Here is a 16,912-nt window from a genome sequence, read left to right as displayed (position 1 = left end):
TGAGTGAGTCCCTGGAGCCAGCTAGGCATTCTCCCATAGGAGAGGCGGGTACCCTAACGTTGTTGTTGAGTGCTGCTCTGGATCTCTGGAGGTCGTTGTGAGCTCTGTTGCCACTGCTGCAAGTTGTAGTCAGTTTTTGCACAGAAGGAACTAAGGGCTTATAATTCAGATGAGCTGTAGCCAGTTTGTTTCAAGTAATTGGTTGTTTTCCCGTGAGTCTCTAGCAGTGATGCACAGTGAGGCAAGATGGCATTGCCATGGCACCCACGCCACAGCCATCGAAGGGGGTCGGGGTCCTTTTCTGCTCTCTGATTGGCCTTCTTGATTTTTTTCCCTGCTACTTTTCACTTATGCTATTTTAAAGTTATGGCTTTTTTTCTTTTGTCAGAAATCTGTTTTTACGGCAATAAAGACCAAGCATCAGCAGGACTGATAATGTGTTGCTTCCCTTGGGTCACCATGTTCCTGGTAGTATGTCTGGATTTTCTATGCATAAAAATGGAGGCTATTTGTTAGTAACTGAAGATGGAAGCTTGGTGTTCTACACCCCATAGTCATCTAAAGTGGAGAAGAATGGTTCTATAAATTATAGTTGAAGGCAGTTGTGGCTGGGGTTTGGGGGAGAATGAGGTCCTTATAATTATATTGGGTTATGTCTAGTTCTCTTAATTTACCAGCTGCAAATATGTTTACTGATGCATTAACACATGTGAAATGAGCGCTGGTGATCTGTAAAATTCGGGCCTCAAAAAGATTCAGGGATAAATAGTAATAATAAAAGGCAATGTAAAATAAAGCCTGGGAGGTGCAGAAAGTTATATCATGAGGGTTCAGGGAAAGGGGAAAACATTTCAACCAAGGACAAGAAAAAGAATTTGAATTGGATCATTAAGTATAAATAGATAAAATGCAAAAGGCATTCAGATCTTTTGGGAAATTAATAGGTGCAAAGTAGTGCAAGTTAGAAAGTGGGAAGGTACATGCAAGGTACAGCTGGAAGCTGGCAAGTAGAATCTTTTTTTTTTCTTTTTCTTTGTGTGCAGGAAAAGAATAGTTTGTTTTACTAAGTAGTTAATGGTTTGCTTTACTTAGTCAATAATTCAGAGTGATGATTAATTCCCAGCTAGTTAGATCCTTTGTTATTCTCAGACATCAAAATAAGGAGGTAGTGGTGAGATTTGAATTTGAGTGAGTTGAAAGACCAATGTGTTCAAAATGTATTTGTCTTGCATTTTTAAAGTGGCAATTTTAGCTGGCCGTGGTGGCGCATGCTTGTAATCCCAGCATTTGGGAGGCTGAAACCTGGAGGATTGCGGTTCACGAACAGCCTCAGCTACTTAGTGAGGCCCTCTGCAACTCAGTGAGACCCGGTTTCAAAATAAAGAATAAAAAATAGGGCAGGGGGTGTAACTCAGAAGTCAAATGCCCCTGGGTTCCATCCCCAGACCCACAAAAAATAAAAATAAAAATAAAATTAAAAAGTGGCAGTTTTCCTATTTTTAAATCTATGCCTCATATCTGAATATATTCTCTTGCAATTTTATTTTGGGTGTTTTGTAATAATAATAATAATAATAATAATAATAATAATAATAATAATCAGCTCCTTTAAGCACTCTTTGCTATTTATCATGAAGGGCTTTTCTGCAGTCATTGGTGTGAGGTTTGTCAGAGTGTATGTGATGGGTTTCCCATGTTTTTGTTTTTGTGTTTTCTTTCCTCTTAAGGGGAAGTTCTTGAAGCATTTAAGCACCTTGTCATAAAAACTGGAGCATAGTGGTGGTGCATGCTTGTACTCTCCATACTAGAGTGGCTGAGACAGGAGAATCGCAGGTTCATGGTCAGCCTCAGCAATTTAGCAAGGCCCTTAGCAACCTAGTGAGACCCCTTAGCAACCTAAGGTTGCTAAAATAAAAATAAGGTTAGGGATATAGCTTGGAGGTAAAACACTCCTGGGTTCAAGCCCCAGTACCAAAAAACAAAAACAGAGACAAAAACAAGAAGAACAACAAAAATGCTGGAGCTCTATGACTTGCATTGGTGAACTCTGAACTCTGTGTCCCTGATTGTCATGCTGATTTGCCCCTCATATAAAGTATTCTGCATTAATTAATTCTCATCTTATGTTAACCCTGATGAAATACTACTATCCAGAGCTTCACCTTTAGTGTTGTCTCAGACAGCTGCATGTCTCCTATGAGGAAACACTGTATAAAATTGAGTGGATGAGGGAATGTAATGTTGACAGTGCCTGTGTGGTGGAAAGGCTCTCAAAGTTCCAAGTGAATAGTGGCGTTCACATTCAGCAAGCTAGAGCCTGTAAGTTCCAAGTGGGAGTGCATCTGCCTTGCTGCAAACTCTGCCTGGGTCTCCCAGCTTTATTCTGAATTCTTTTCTTTCAGAGCATTTTCTGAAGACCCTGCCAGAATACCACGTGGTGGATCCCATCCGAGTAGATGCTAGTGGGCATTTTCTGTCCTATGGATTATACCATCCCTTCACCAGCAGCAGGAGGAAGAGAGATTTGGATGGCTCAGAAGACCGGGTCTACTATAGAATTTCACACAAGGAGAAGGACCTGTTTTTTAACCTGACTATTAATCGGGGATTTCTTTCCAAAAACTACATCATGGAGAAGAGATACGGGAACCTCTCCCATGTTAAGATGGTGGCTTCCTCAGGGCCCCCCTGCCATCTGAGGGGCACGGTTCTGCAGCAGGGCACCACAATTGGGACAGCAGCCCTAAGTGCCTGCCATGGACTGGTGAGTGCCTATGCCCCTCAGCTCCTTTCTCTTCCCAGGCCCCTAGAACCTCAGCCTACAGACCTTCTACCAACAGGTTCATGGCTGCAGTGATGGGTGTGAATTGAGCCTCTGTGATGTGGATATCCTGGACCCCAAAGTGGTTGGAGGAAAGCGTCCAATAAGTATCAGATGATCAATTTGGGAGGTGTAGAGAGCAAAGGCACTGGGGTTCAGAGTATGAGTGGGAACTCTAGCCAGGGACATGAAGGGTGGGGAGGGAGGATTTGATTTGATCTTCAACCTCAGGGGAGACCCTGGGATATTGTTCACTGACTGGCTGTCCAGCTCTTGTTGAATGGGAAAAGCCTGGGTTGGGACTGCTTTAGAGTCATACTAATGATGAATGTGTTAGCAGCTGCTGCAATGATTTAATCATTGACTGTGTATACTTGTAATCCAACTTCATATGGGATTTTGAGCTACTGGTGGCTATGAGGATTAAAGAACTGATATACATTTTAGATGTGTTTAGGAAATCATTACTCTCAAGGAATGTTAGTTGCTACTATTCTTACTGTTTATGTTTCTAATTCACCAGGCACTGGAATATATGATTTGTGAGATGGATGCAGTGGTGCATGCCTGAGACAGGAGGATCACAGGTTCAAGGCCAGCCTCCGAGATTTAGTGAGATTCTTAGCAACTTAGTGAGACATTATTTGAAAGTAAAAAATAAAAAAGGCTAGAGGTGTAGCTAGGAGGTAGAATGCAACTGGGTTTAATCTCCAGTTGCCCATTGCCTCTGCCCCCCCCAAAAAAAAAGATGACCTTTTTCCATTTTTAGCAAATGAAGAACCTTGGAGATACTGAATAACTTTACTATGAAACTATGAAAATTAGTTCTTTTTTTTTTGGTACTAGAGTTTGAGCCCAAGGACATTTTACCACCAAGCTATGTCCCCAGCCCTTTTAATCTATCTATCTATCTATCTATCATCTATTTTATTTTGGGCCAGAATCATGCTACATTGCTACGTAGTCTTGCTAAATTGCTGAGGGTGGCCTTGAAGCTACAATCCTCCTGTCTCAGCCTCCTAAGTACTGGGATTACAGGCATGAGCCACCACGCTTGACTTTGTGCAAGTTAATTTGAGTCTTGAGTCTTTCTACTGTTACATGTGACCTCTCAAAGTGTGACCAGGCTCATTTTTGCCAATTTGAACCTGTACTAAGTTTGGTACCTTTGTTTTTCCTTTCTTCTAGCAGTAGCCAGGGCGATAGCCCTGCCAATCATACACGGCAACAGTGCTTAGGGCTCCCATGGCAGTGTTTGAGGTTTTGTGGTGTATGAGCAGGGGCTGGGCACCAGTGCTCACACTATGAGCCTGGGGGTGGCTGCAGGGGAAGAGCTTCCTCAGCCCTGATGGAGTCATGGGGGATGGAGTATGAGGTTTTCCAAGCAGCACCACTGATGATTTAGGCCTTCTCACAGAAGACACTAGTCCCTAATCTTCCTGCCAACACTGCCACTTTGCTGAGAATTTCTGTTCGTCACAAGTCAGGCCACTGTTTATCTTGTATTTGCATAGTTTGGATTTGCTGAAATAGTGTGTGAAAACCCATGTAAAACATTGTACAACAGCCTAAATTTTCTGAATTCATCTGGGCATGAACTGCTGTGTGCAGTGAACAGAAAGTATCCAGATTCACAGAGAAAAGTCTTTCTGTAAATCTGGATGTTCAAATGTCGGTATTCACCATTTCTGGTAATTAGATCAGAAACATCACAAAATCAAGAATGGGGGGGGGGCTCTTTCCTCTTCTTCTCCCCAAGTCTTTGTGCTTGGTTGAACTCAGGGACATCTCATTCTCTGGGCTCACTTTCTTACTATGGCTTCACATTTTTTTAAAATCCTGAGATTGAACTCAGAGACATGTTCCCTCCAGCCCTTCTTATTTTTCACTTTTAAATGTGATTTCATGCCGGGCGTGGTGGTGCACACTTGTAATCTCCGCGCTTGGGAGGCTGAGACAGGAGGATCGCGCTGGTTTGGAGCCAGCCTTGCTGGCTTAAGAGACCCTGTTTCCACATAAAAAAGGTAAAAAAATAGGTCTGGGAGTGTAGCCTGTGGGAGTGTATCCCAGAGGTAGAAGGGCTTCCAGGAACCCCAGTACCACCAAAAAAAAAAAAAAAAATGTGATTTCACTAGGTTGCTCATACTCTCACTAAGAACTTGCAATCCTCCTGTCTCAGCCTCCCAGGTACTTGGATCACAGGTGTGCGTCATCATGCCTGGCATCCACTATGTCTTTCCACCATGATATTCTGCCTCACTGTAGGCCCAGAAACAATGGAGCTGGATGACCATGGACTGAAGACTGAAATATGAACCAAAATAAATCTTTCCTCCTTGAAGTTGATTTCCTGGGGCATCTGGTCAAAGCAATGAGAAACTAACATGTGGCCCTCATTAAAAGGGCAGCAGATAACCTTGAATCTGACCACTCTTGACCACATGTCTAGGGCCTGACCTCTGGTATATTTGCTGTATTTTTCATCCAGGGATACCTCACACTTAAATTCATGAGATGGCAGGTATAGGATCTGCTGGGTAGCAATATCCCACCATTCCATGGGTGGAGCTAAAGCCATGGGGAGCCTTTCTTGGAAAGGGGATGCCTTCTGTGACACAGGGCATCTGCCCTCTATTTCTGGGGCACAGACCTAACATATTATCTGCTTCATATGGGTTAACACATAGGAGGCTGGGTTATGTTGGAGCTTCTGTGATCTGAGGTTCACTTAGTCTCCTCTGGAACAGACCCCAGTGTTTCCAAAGTGAAGACCCTAGAAAAATCAGCCGGGGGAAGCAGTGGGGAAACTCCATCCCTTCACCATCCTCTTTGGACACAGCGCCGGTGCCCTCTTGGACGGCTGCCTGCAGGCTGAGTTAGCCTGCCAGTGTCCCCTGCTCAGCTGTGCTCCTTTGCCATCACCCTCGTTTCCACCACCCTTCTCTCTGCAAAACTTTCATATCTTTGAAATGATGAAATTTGTTTCTTTTGAACAGTTGAGTGGATTTGTTCCATTCTAAGTCCTTTGAGACAGAAACTGTGTTCTTTAATCAAGAGTAGGAATCCCAGTAGGGGTGGTTTGGGGCTTGCTGCTGGCAGGGCCCTATGGGATTGGTTCCAACTGGGTTTGTTAGTATTTTAGTTTATATGGAGAATAGTGAAAAATGCTAGACTCCACAGTCCTGCATGATGATAGTATTGGGATTTTGACTTTTATGGGGTACTCTACTTCCACCAGTAGGCTGGTTTAGGTACTCACCTTCTGAAATAATGTGTACCTGGGTCAGTAAACAAATGTTGTTTTTTCTGTTCATAGACAGGGCATTATTTAATTTCTAATATAACATTTCTTAGCTTTTACTTTTTAAAAAGTGAATACGGTTCTTGGCTCTATCCTAAACCTTTGCCTCAATTCTAGCTCCTGCTGGGAAGTTAAATCCTGATTTCTAATTTGAATAGCTGGTCATGGATCGCTCCAGAGCCCTCCAGCTTCAACTCCCACTCAGTTCTAGCTGTTAAGTTTTCATTTGGCACATAGAGACTTGATACTTTGAGATTTTTTTTCTTGTTTTGAATTAAAATGACTAAAATTTTGAACAAGGTTTTTTTCTTAATGTTAAATCAGACTTTCAGTTTTGAGATAGTTGTAGATTCACATGTGGTTATAAGAACTAATATAGAAAGATCCATGTACCCTTTCCCTGGTTTCCTCCAATGACAACTCTTGCAAAATCACTACACAAAATCACACTTAGGATTTTGGCATTGATACAGTCAAGATAGCAAATGTTTCCATAACAGGATTTCCCTCCTATTGACCTTTTATAGCCCATGACTCTCCTGCTTCATCACCTCCATGACATTTTACATTAAAGCCCATGATCCCTTTTGAGTTAATTTTTGTATGAAACATGAGATGTAGGTGGAGATTCATTTCCTCCCTTCTTTCTTCCCATCCTTCTATTCATCTCCCACCCCCTTTTTCCTTCCTTCCTTTCCTGTGGATGTCTAATTGTTCCAGAACCATTTGTTGACAATATATTCTTCTTTCATTAAATTGCTTTCATACTTCTGTAAAAATCAGTTAAACATATTTCTGTGAATCTATATGTGAATTTTAGGTTCTGTTCTACCAATAGCCCATATTCTTTATTACTATTACTACATAGTCCTAAAATTGGCTAGACTGAGTACTCTCATTTCATTGTTTTTTAAAATTTTTGCAAAAGCAAAAAATGGAAAGGGCTGGGGTATAGCTCAACAGTAGAATGTCCCTGAGTTCAATTCCCAGTACCACTCCCCCCAAAAAATTGTTATTTTGAAGTCTTCAGTGAACTTTGTTTTACCAGTGGGTACTCCTTTGATTTTTGTCTAACTTAATTTTTTGGCACCATTGGATACAATTATTCCTAGTGAAATACATTTTTTCTTTACTTAACTAATACTGTATTACCATGATTTTTCTCCAACTCACACAGTTCAGTCTCAGTGTTCTTTGCTCCTTTCCATACCCTTAGCTACTAGAGTATCTTGAACTGCAACCACTCTTATCTAGCTATATACTTTTGTTTGGTGACCTCCATTAGTCCCATATCTCTCTGTTTATCTATTACTTATCAGTCTAACCACCTGTTTAATCATTGAGTCATCTATCAATTATCTAGTCCTTTAGTTATCTATCATCATCATTTTTGTCATCTATTTCTAATATTGATCTCTTTAGCTATCTTTGTATGTATGTAAATAAGAAATATATCCCAAACATATTTTGGCTATTGTGAATTGTGCTGCTATGAACATGGGTATTCATATGTTACTGTAGTTTTCTTATTTCAATCCCTTTGGAAAGACACCCAGTAGTGGTATCCTAGCTGGATCCTATGGTGAATCCATTTCTAGTTTTCAAAATAATCTCCACACTGATCTCCATAGTGGCTGAACTAGTTTGCATTCCCACCAACAGTGTAAAAGAGTTTCTATTTCCCCACATCCTCACCAGCATTTGTTGTTATTTGACTTATATTTGCCACTCTGATTGGGTTAGATGGAATCTCAGTGTAGTTTTGGTTTGCATCTCCCTGATTGCTAATGACACATTTTTTTCATGTGTCTATTGGCCTTTGGTATCTCTTTTTTTGTGAAGTGTCTGTTCAATTCAGTTGCCCATTTCTTGATTGGGTTATTTGTTTTGCTAGTGTGATGTCTTTTCAGCTCTTTGTATATCTTGAATATTAGCCTTCTATCAGAGTGGTAGCTGGTAGAGAGAATGAGAGAAGAGGGATTACTGGCAAAGATCTTCTCCCATTCTGTAGGTTTTCTCTTTAGATTCTTGTGGATTTCCTTTGATAAGCAGAAACTTTTTAGTTTGATGCCATCCCACTTGTTAATTCTTGTTTTAATTTCCTGTGCTTTGGAGGTCTTGTTGAGGAAGTTACTACCTGTACCTTTATGTTAGAGTTTTGAGCCTATGCCCTCCTCTAAGAACTTCACACTCTCTGGTCTAATTTCCAGGTCTTTGATTCATCTTGAGACATAAGCATCTAGCTCCTTGGAACTCCAGAAAACATGCCCTTTCTAGATAGAAGTAAAATAGAAATATCAAATTTCACATGTTCATAACAACACTCTTGTTCCCCCTCCTTCTACCTTTTCTATCTCTGTATATGTCAACTCTACTCTTTCAATTGCTCAGCTCAAAACCCTGGGAGTTATCTTATCAACGACTCTTTGTCTCACATACTCTATATCTATACTTATCAGCAAATCTTGTCAGCTCTATCTTCAAAATATGTTCAGAATCTATCACTCCTGTCACCAGCACAGCTAACACTCTAGTCTGCTTATGCTCCACAGGACTAGTTTTACCTCCCAGAGGATGTTTGGCAATGTCTGGAGACATTTTTGACTGTCACCATGGGAAAGGAGAAGATTGCTTCTGCCATCTAGTGAGTAGAAGCCTGGGGTGTTGCCAAACTTCCTACAATGTACAAAACAGCCCTCCACAACAGAGGATCATATGGTCCTCTGTTAATAGTTTTGATGCCGACAAACCCTGCCCCAGTTTTTGGCCCTTCTTTTGTCTGTATCATGCATTGATCTCCCCAATGGTTCTCCCTCCTCTTCTCCTCATTCCTTGCAAACAGTTTCCCACATGATTGCCAGGCTGCTCTTCTAAACATGTTTAAGAAATGGTATCATTCTTCTGTTTAAAGTCATGCTGGTTGCCCATCAAAGAAAATGATGCTTCCTGGCTTACAAGGGACCCTTTGATCTGTCCTCCCCACCTCCCTACTCCCTCCCCATTGCATTTCCTTCCTGTGTTATGCTCCAGCCATGATGGCCTTTTCTTTGCCTCTCAAATGGCCACACATACTCTAGTCTCCTGGCCTCTATGCATGCTACTCCATCTGTCTACTCTTCCCTCAGAGTCCCACCTGGCTTCTCATCTTTAATCCCAGTTGAAGGTCTTTCCTGGCTATGCAAACTCAAGTGGACTCTTCCAGTATTCCATAATACTGCCTATCTTATTTTTTCCAAAGTATTTTATAGTACCAGCTGGGTGGAGTGGTGCATGCCTGTAATCCCAACTGCTTGGGAGGCTGAGGTAAGAGGATCACAAGTTCAAAGCCAGCCTGAGCTACTTAATATGACCCTTGTCTCAAAAATTTAAAAAGGGTTGGGGATATATCCCAGTGGTAGATTGCTCCTGGGCTCAATTCCAGGTAATGAGGTGGGATTTATAGTACCTGATTTTTTAAATTTCTTTTTGCTAAATTTTTATTTTTGTCACCCTGTCTTGTTCATATATGTTTAGTCATGTTCCACAGTAAAACCCTGTCAATACTGGCTGAATGGATGAACTTTTATATTGTTCCAGGTTTCCGTAGAAGTTTCTAGCCTGTGCCTTCAAAATGAGGTTACATTTCCTCCACCACCTAAACCATGGCCTAAAAACCACATACTGATGGTCATAATGCAGTCTGGTCCCTGAGCCTCTCCTCCTCCTCCTCCTCCTCCTCCTCCTCCTCCTCCTCCTCCTCCTCCTCCTCCTCCTCCTCCTCTTCCTCCTCCTCCTCCTCCTCTTCCTCCTCTTCCTCCTCCTCCTCCTCCTCCTCCTTCTCCTCCTCCTCCTCCTCCTCCTCCTTCTTCTTCGTGGTACTGGGGTTCCTGGAAGCCCTTCTACCTCCGGGCTACACTCCCAGACCTATTTTATACTTGTTTTTGGAAGCAGGGTCTCTTAAGCCAGCATGGCTGGCTTCGAACCTGTGTGATCCTCCTGTCTCTGCCTCCCAAGCACGGGGATTACAAGCGTGTGCCACCACGCCCAGCATCCCTGAGCCACTTCTGATGGGTCCCAAGGCACTGGTTCCTCATCATGGCACTGCACCTGCTCTGTGATCTTCAGTTCATCACTCTAAGAACACCACGAGTGCCACCATGGTTTTGACTTTCAGGAAAGAGTGCTATCACCTTGCGATTCTGATCCTGGTACACATCTTTCCTTAGTTCTGCAAAGCATTTCACAGTTAAAACTAATTTTTACTATAACTTTTTGGAAGATTTTTACATAAAGAATATAGAAAAATGAATATAGTGCAAATAATAACCTAAAATGTTTTTTCATCTTGACTGCTCAAAGTCTTAGCTAAGATTTAAGAGGGTATCTAACCAGAACATTTCCTGCTTAGCCATGGACTGTAACATACTTATCTCCAGAGTCCTGGGCCCAGTCATGAAGTGTGAACTAGAAGGAGGATTTATCTCTCTAGCTATCTATGTATATATTCATTTCTCTATCCACCTGCCCATTCATCCATTCCCATATCTGACCATCTTTGTTTCCAGTCCTTTCCAGTTTTATTAGCTTCATGGAAAGCCCCAGTCTAAATCTCAGGGGTCACACTATGTAGCTTGGGCTTTGTGCAACTTGCAAAGGTGCTTCTCCAAGGGGCCAGTGGGGACTGAAATCCAGCTCAGGCTCTGCCAGCTAACTAAGCCATGACTCAGGCTGGAAACCAAGGAGGAAAAGAGACCTTTTGCAGTTTGTCTACCTAGATGGTTGCTTTTAAAAATCCATCTGTCTGAGCTGAGTATGATGGTGCATACCTGTAATCCCAGTACTCAGAAAGCTGAGATAGGAGGGTCACAGTGAAACGGGGGGTTTCTTGAGAAGAAACCCAGCGTTTCATCAAAAATGAAATGGAGTTTCTTGAGAAGAAACTTGGCGTTTCCATACAGGGTTCTTGTCTACAGTGAATGAAGAATGACACCCGCAGACCACCAGAAGGGGAGTAAATGGTTTATTGGAAGCCACAGGGAATAGGAAAAAGTGGTCGAACACCCCAAAGGGGTTGTTGGAACTCTGGAGTCTAGCAGCAGCCTTCAGGACAATACTTGAGAGTAGCCCAAGCCAAATGCCTTCAGTTGCAAACTGCTTTCTCCCAGAGTCCACGTGATCTGCCAGAAAGGAATAGGGAAAGTGGTAGAACACCTCTATGGCTGTCGGGGCTCTGGTGTCTAGTAGCTGCCTTTAGATCACTACCCGAGTGTAGCCCAGGCCATGTGTCGTCAGTTGCAAACTGCTTTCTCCCAGAGTCCACATGATCTGCCAGAAAAGAGGTGCAGGTCAACCCTAGGGGCCCTGGTCGGCCTTGATGTCCAGCAGAGGCCTTCAGGTCACTACCTGAGTGTAGCCCGGGCCACGTGCCATCAGCTACACTCCACCTTCTCTCAAGGCTAACGTGACCTGCAAGAGAGAAAAGCTCCCTAAAGGGAAGGGGTTCCCAGAGAGGGAAAAAACCATCTTGGTGGCTGCGCTAGGGGTTTATATATGTCTGCATGTCCTCTGTTGGTAATGGTTGGAGTTGGGGATTCTGGGGATTCTGGGAAGCAGCTCTCAGAATTTGCATAGGGTATTTGCATGTCTTTTGAGGGGTATCCTTTCAGTAGGAGTGTCAGACTTGCTCCAGTGATGTCTCCTTGGTTTGTTGATTAGTAAACAGATAGTTTTGTGAAGCTTTGGTCCTTTTTTTAAAATTTTTTTATTTTTTAAATTTATTTATTTTATTGGTGCACTGTATTCATACATCATAGTGGGATACAAACTTTTGTAGACATACATGCACACATCGCCCAGTCAGCCCCCACCCGATCCCCACCCCATTCTCTCCCCATCCCTCCTTCCCATGCTTGGCTTAGTGGTGGACATCTAGTATTATAGCAATTTATCCAAAATTAAAAATGATAATCTCACATAACAGTTTCATTTGTCTGATACCAAGCTTTTGATGACTTAAAGATAACATTTAAATATTTCTTTTTGCTTTCTTTCTTACCAGAGAATATTTTTTCTATTTTTTTAGGTGAAACTATCATATATTTATATATTGATTTTTCAGAAAAAAATCTATCCTAATATGGAATATGGATTCTAGATACCCAAAACGATCTTGAAAAAGAACAAAGCTAGAAGATATATATTTTCTGATTTCAAACCATATAAAGCTACAATAATTGAAACAGTGTAGTACTGTTCTAAAGGCAGATATATAAACCATTGGAGTTAAATACAAGCCTAGAGCTAAATTCTTCCCTATATTGTCAAGTTATTTTTGACAAGGTTTCCACGAACATTTGGTGGTGGAAATAATAATCTTTTAACTAAATATTGTTGAAAAATAATAATTACATGGAAAAGAATAAAATTGGACCCTTACCTAATCCCATATGCAAGCATTAACTCAAAATAGATAAAAGCCCTAAATATAAATCTTAAGACTATAAACTTTTAGAAGAAAATCTGGGTCATAAAACCTCACAACATTGAAATTGGCAGTGATTTCTTGGATATGATTTCAATGGCACAGGCAACAGAAGAGTATACAAACTCCCTAAAAAATAAAAAAAATTGTATATCCAAAGACAATGTAAACAGAGTTAAAAGTTACTAATAGAATTGGATAAAATATTTCCAAATGCTATATCTGAAGGTATATTAATATTCCAACAAGAAATCCTAAAAATTAACAACAATAAAGGCAAACAATACAATTTAGAGGTAGGTAAAAGACTAACATAAATAATGAATCTCCACAGATAACCAATCTTAGTAGTTAGTTGGATGGAAAATCCTGTTTCTCTGGTTCTGGTGTGTGTTACCTATTTCTTCTTTGTAGTTAATCTCTTTGAGTATTTTCTCTAGCACTGGTTTTGAAGACATAAATTCCTTCAGTTTCTGTTTGTCATGGAAGCTTCTTATTTCTCCATCTAATTTGATAGAAAATTTTGCTGGGTAGGAAATTTTTGGCTGGAAGTTGTTTTCTTTCAGAGTTTGGAATATGTTACTCTAAGTCCTTCTGGCTCTCATGACTTGGTTTGGGAAGTCTGGAGTGATTCTAATTGGTTTGCCTCTGAATGTCACTTGGCCCTTTGTTTTTGTTGCCTTCAAGATTCTCTGCTTGGCTTCCACATTGGTCATTTTGACAATTATGTGGCGTGGGGATCCTCTTCTCCGATCCTGTCTAAAGGGAGTTCTATAAGTTTCCTGGACCTGTGTATCAACCTCTTGCTCTATGTTTGGAAAATTTTCTGCTATTACTTCCTTGAAGAGATTGTTGATCTCTTTGGTTTCACTTTCTTTTCCCTCCTTTATTCCAATTATTCTTAGTTTAGCTCTCTTAAAATGGGCCCATATTTCTTCAATATCAGATTCCTGCTGTTGGATATTTTTTTCTAGATTAGAAACTATGCGTTCATTTTTGGAATGATCATCTTCTAAGAGCGAGATTCTATTCTCTATGTGGTCTAATCGGTTGTTTGTGCTTTGAATTGAGGCCTTTACTTCATTAATTGCATCCTTTACCTCTTTTTGGCTCTCTCTGAGTTCTTTTCGAAGCACCTCTATTATTTCTACAGTTATTTTCCTGATTTGATCTTCTAGAAATCTCTGATTTTCTGTTTTATCGGGTTCTGATGTTGTGGGGTTGTGGGCATTCATTGCTCCAGTGTTATTCCTCTTTCCCATGATTTCGGAAGTTTGTGCTTTCTCTGGGTTCTTCCCTTGGGTCACTATGACTTCAATTAAGGTGCTCTGGATCTCGAGTCTGTAGTATATCAGACCCCAGTACTCCTTTACTGGGTTGTATCACAGAGTCTCCGACCCAGGGAGTCGATAGAGGCTGCTTTAAACTATGGGGGGTGCCAGGTTGCACGTTCTCCTATGGTGTGATATTTCAGCCACCGCCACTCCCCCACTGGGTCAAGTCCCAGGAAGTACAGTACTGGGATTTCTCCTCTGTGGCCCGCAATTTGACTCACTGTTCTTGAGTTCGCAGATGTAGCTGTACTGGACTCGGTGAATTTTCTGCTGCTGCCGCCGGTGGCAATATGGCGCCATTGCTACGCCCTCAGCCCCGCCGGTGTCAATATGGCGCCACTGCTATGCCCTCGGCCGTGAGGCTGGCTTATTTCTTCTTGGTTTTGAATTCCACTCTGAGTTCTTGCAGCGTGTGCTGAGCTCAGCCACTGGGAGCTTTAGATGTTCCCTGCGCTGAAAAATCCCACCTGGCTGTTCCGCAGCGGCTCACCTCGGCTTGCTGTAGCCATCTGGTGAATTCGCCGCTGCCGCCGGCAGTATAGCGCTGCTGCTGCGTCCTCGGGCGTGAGGCCGGTGTATCTCCTCTGTGGCTCTGAGCTCTGTTCTCAGTCCGCTTCCTCTCTGGAGCCTGGTGATTTTTTTGTTTCTCTGGTGATGGTGTTTTCTGGCTATGAAAGGTGCTAATTTTGTGGTAATGGAGATTGGTTGTTAGCGGGGCTCTTAAGCCCCACTTTTCTTGGTCGCCATCTTCCCAGAAGTCCACCTTGGTCCTTCTTATCTCTGAACCTTGGAATAGCTAATATTTATCGCCCCTCAGGAAATTAAATTTTTTCTACCAAGGCCTCTTCCCTATCTGCCTATTTCCTTCTATCTCCTCAACAGGTTCAATGCCAGCCTCAGCAACTTAGTGAAACTCTGTTGTGAAATAAAAAATAAAAATGTCTGGGGTTATAACTTGGAGGTAGAATCCTCTGGATACATTCCCCAATAACACATGCATACACATAAAATGAAGTGAAATGAAATAAAATTCATCTTTTAAGGGGGATGTATATTTAAAATTTTCATCTGCTTCTATGTATGTTCTCTTACAGTTTGCCCAGATATGTGTGACTTCAAGAGCCCTGAGTCCCTTGTCCATGAGTTTGACTGAGCTTTGTGGCTTTCAAATAAAAGTTGCCTGAAGACACTATAACCCATGGTCAGCAAGCATGCTTCCCAAAGCCTGAGATTTTCAGTCCCAAAGAACAGTGTGTGTGTGTGTGTGTGTGTATGTGTGTGTGTGTGTGTGTGTGTACGTGTGCATGTGCCCACGCACATGTGTATATCAACAGATCCTTTCCCACTGAGTTGCAGTAAGTTTTCACCAGTTCCCCTTCCCACCAATATCTCCCTTGATTCAAGATAAGAAACAAGGCTGTGTCTATTTCCTGAAACACTGGGGTCTTTATTATCCCTCTCTACTAAACAAGTGCTTGAGATATTACATAAAGGCTCAAATCCTATAAACTTGCTTAGAGAAAAAAACATTTCTCCCATAAAAACACCCTGAACTGCAGTGACACTTTTCTGCTGAAATACAGGTCCAGTTGCCAGGTGTGATGTTTAGCCACCTCTGCACTGAGGTGAAGAAGGCTTTTGTTTTTGTCTCCAGAACAAATGGAATGTCTACTCCAAAAAGAAATGTAAGCCTCCTTTTTGTAGGACACAACCGAGTGCTGACATGTTGACAGTCTCTCAGCCTCTCACCAGCAAGCTCTCCACCAGTGCAAGGATATACTGATTGCAAGAACTTGAACTCTTTAAACTTTATTAAATTCTCACTCCCAGAAGTGCCAGGATTTTGCCACTCTGGATTTTGCTGTGCGAATGCTAAAAATGAGGTTTAGTGGCATTTAAAAACCTATGCCTTGGGATGGTGCCCTCTCTCTGTTGCTGTGGGGGAACATGAGCCTCGGACCATGTTCCTCACTCAAATGCAGTTCAGTTCTTCACCCAAGTGGGAAGTCCTGCTGGTTCCTTTGCTATCTGCACAAATGATCTGTTTCTTGTTTCTGAACTCTGGCTAAAGCCAGGGTGATGGAGCTGAGGAATGACGGCCCTGGCAAAGCTCTGTGAGAAAACTCTCCTCTCCAGGCTGCTTGCCTTTCTTTCTGACCCTCAATGGAGTGGCCCATTTGCAGAAACCACTCATTTGATTTGCAGGATGTCTGTGTGTCAAGGGTTTGCAGTTCCTCAGTGGGGGGAGGGAGATAAATGCTCTGTGTATCCCCCAGCTCTGCTTCCAGGCTGAGGAATTCTCCCTGACCCTTGACCTTTGAGGTTGCCTGGTCTGACCCATGCTTACTCAGACATGAGACTTTAGAACTGGGCCTCTGGCTGGCGGAAATTCCTCTCCTCACTGTGAAAGCTTTGTGATGCAGGCTCATAGATATTAGTTGTCTCTCTCTCTCTCTCTCTCTCTCTCTCTCTCCCTTTTTGTCTTTTTGCTTACTTTTCAGTTCATCAGCTTCATTTTGTAGATTTCTCTCATGATGGATTGGAGGTAGGAGGGAGAGAACTGAGGAGCCTGTACTTGGAGAAGCAGCATCATTTTTAATCTTTGCTTAGGTCTTGAGTCACAGGCCCTCCCTGTGACCCAGAGATGGTGCTGTAAAAAGAATGAAGAATAGGCCTCTGCTGCTATGGGGGACAAGGGGCCAAAATACCCTAGCAGAGGATTAATGACTTAAGAATTTACAAGCATGTGGCATATGGGCATGCCTCTCTTCTCATTGTTATCTCTGCCCTGGAGACTCTACTCTGAATCTGGAGACTCTACTCTGAATCCCATTTCTGTTTTCATTACAGAAACTAAAGACTAGGTATCTGGAGTATCTTTCTAGATGTCCATGAACTAATATTCCTGTTGTTTTTGACCCAATATGAATCACAGGTCTAGGGAGCGTAAATATTAGAGATATTTATTTACTTTTGAAAATGTCTTTGTTGACTGA

General features: G+C 42.1%; 1 protein-coding gene across 1 annotated transcript in view; it reads left to right on the top strand.

Moving 5' to 3' along the window:
- The window catches only part of ADAMTS12 (ADAM metallopeptidase with thrombospondin type 1 motif 12), a gene marked incomplete at both ends in the record, with an annotated part of 344,716 nt that overhangs the window by 11,580 nt on the left and 316,224 nt on the right, over positions 1 to 16,912 (top strand). The window contains one exon of the mRNA XM_080703192.1: positions 2,403 to 2,764. Within this exon, the coding sequence (XP_080559318.1) occupies positions 2,403 to 2,764 (362 nt within the window). The remainder of the gene's footprint in view (positions 1 to 2,402; positions 2,765 to 16,912) is intronic.

Source organism: Muscardinus avellanarius (assembly GCF_963383645.1).
Source record: "Muscardinus avellanarius genome assembly, chromosome: 1".
Lineage (NCBI taxonomy): Eukaryota > Metazoa > Chordata > Mammalia > Rodentia > Gliridae > Muscardinus > Muscardinus avellanarius.
The sequence above is the reverse complement of the archived record's forward strand: the minus strand, read 5'-3'. Positions and strand labels throughout refer to the sequence as shown.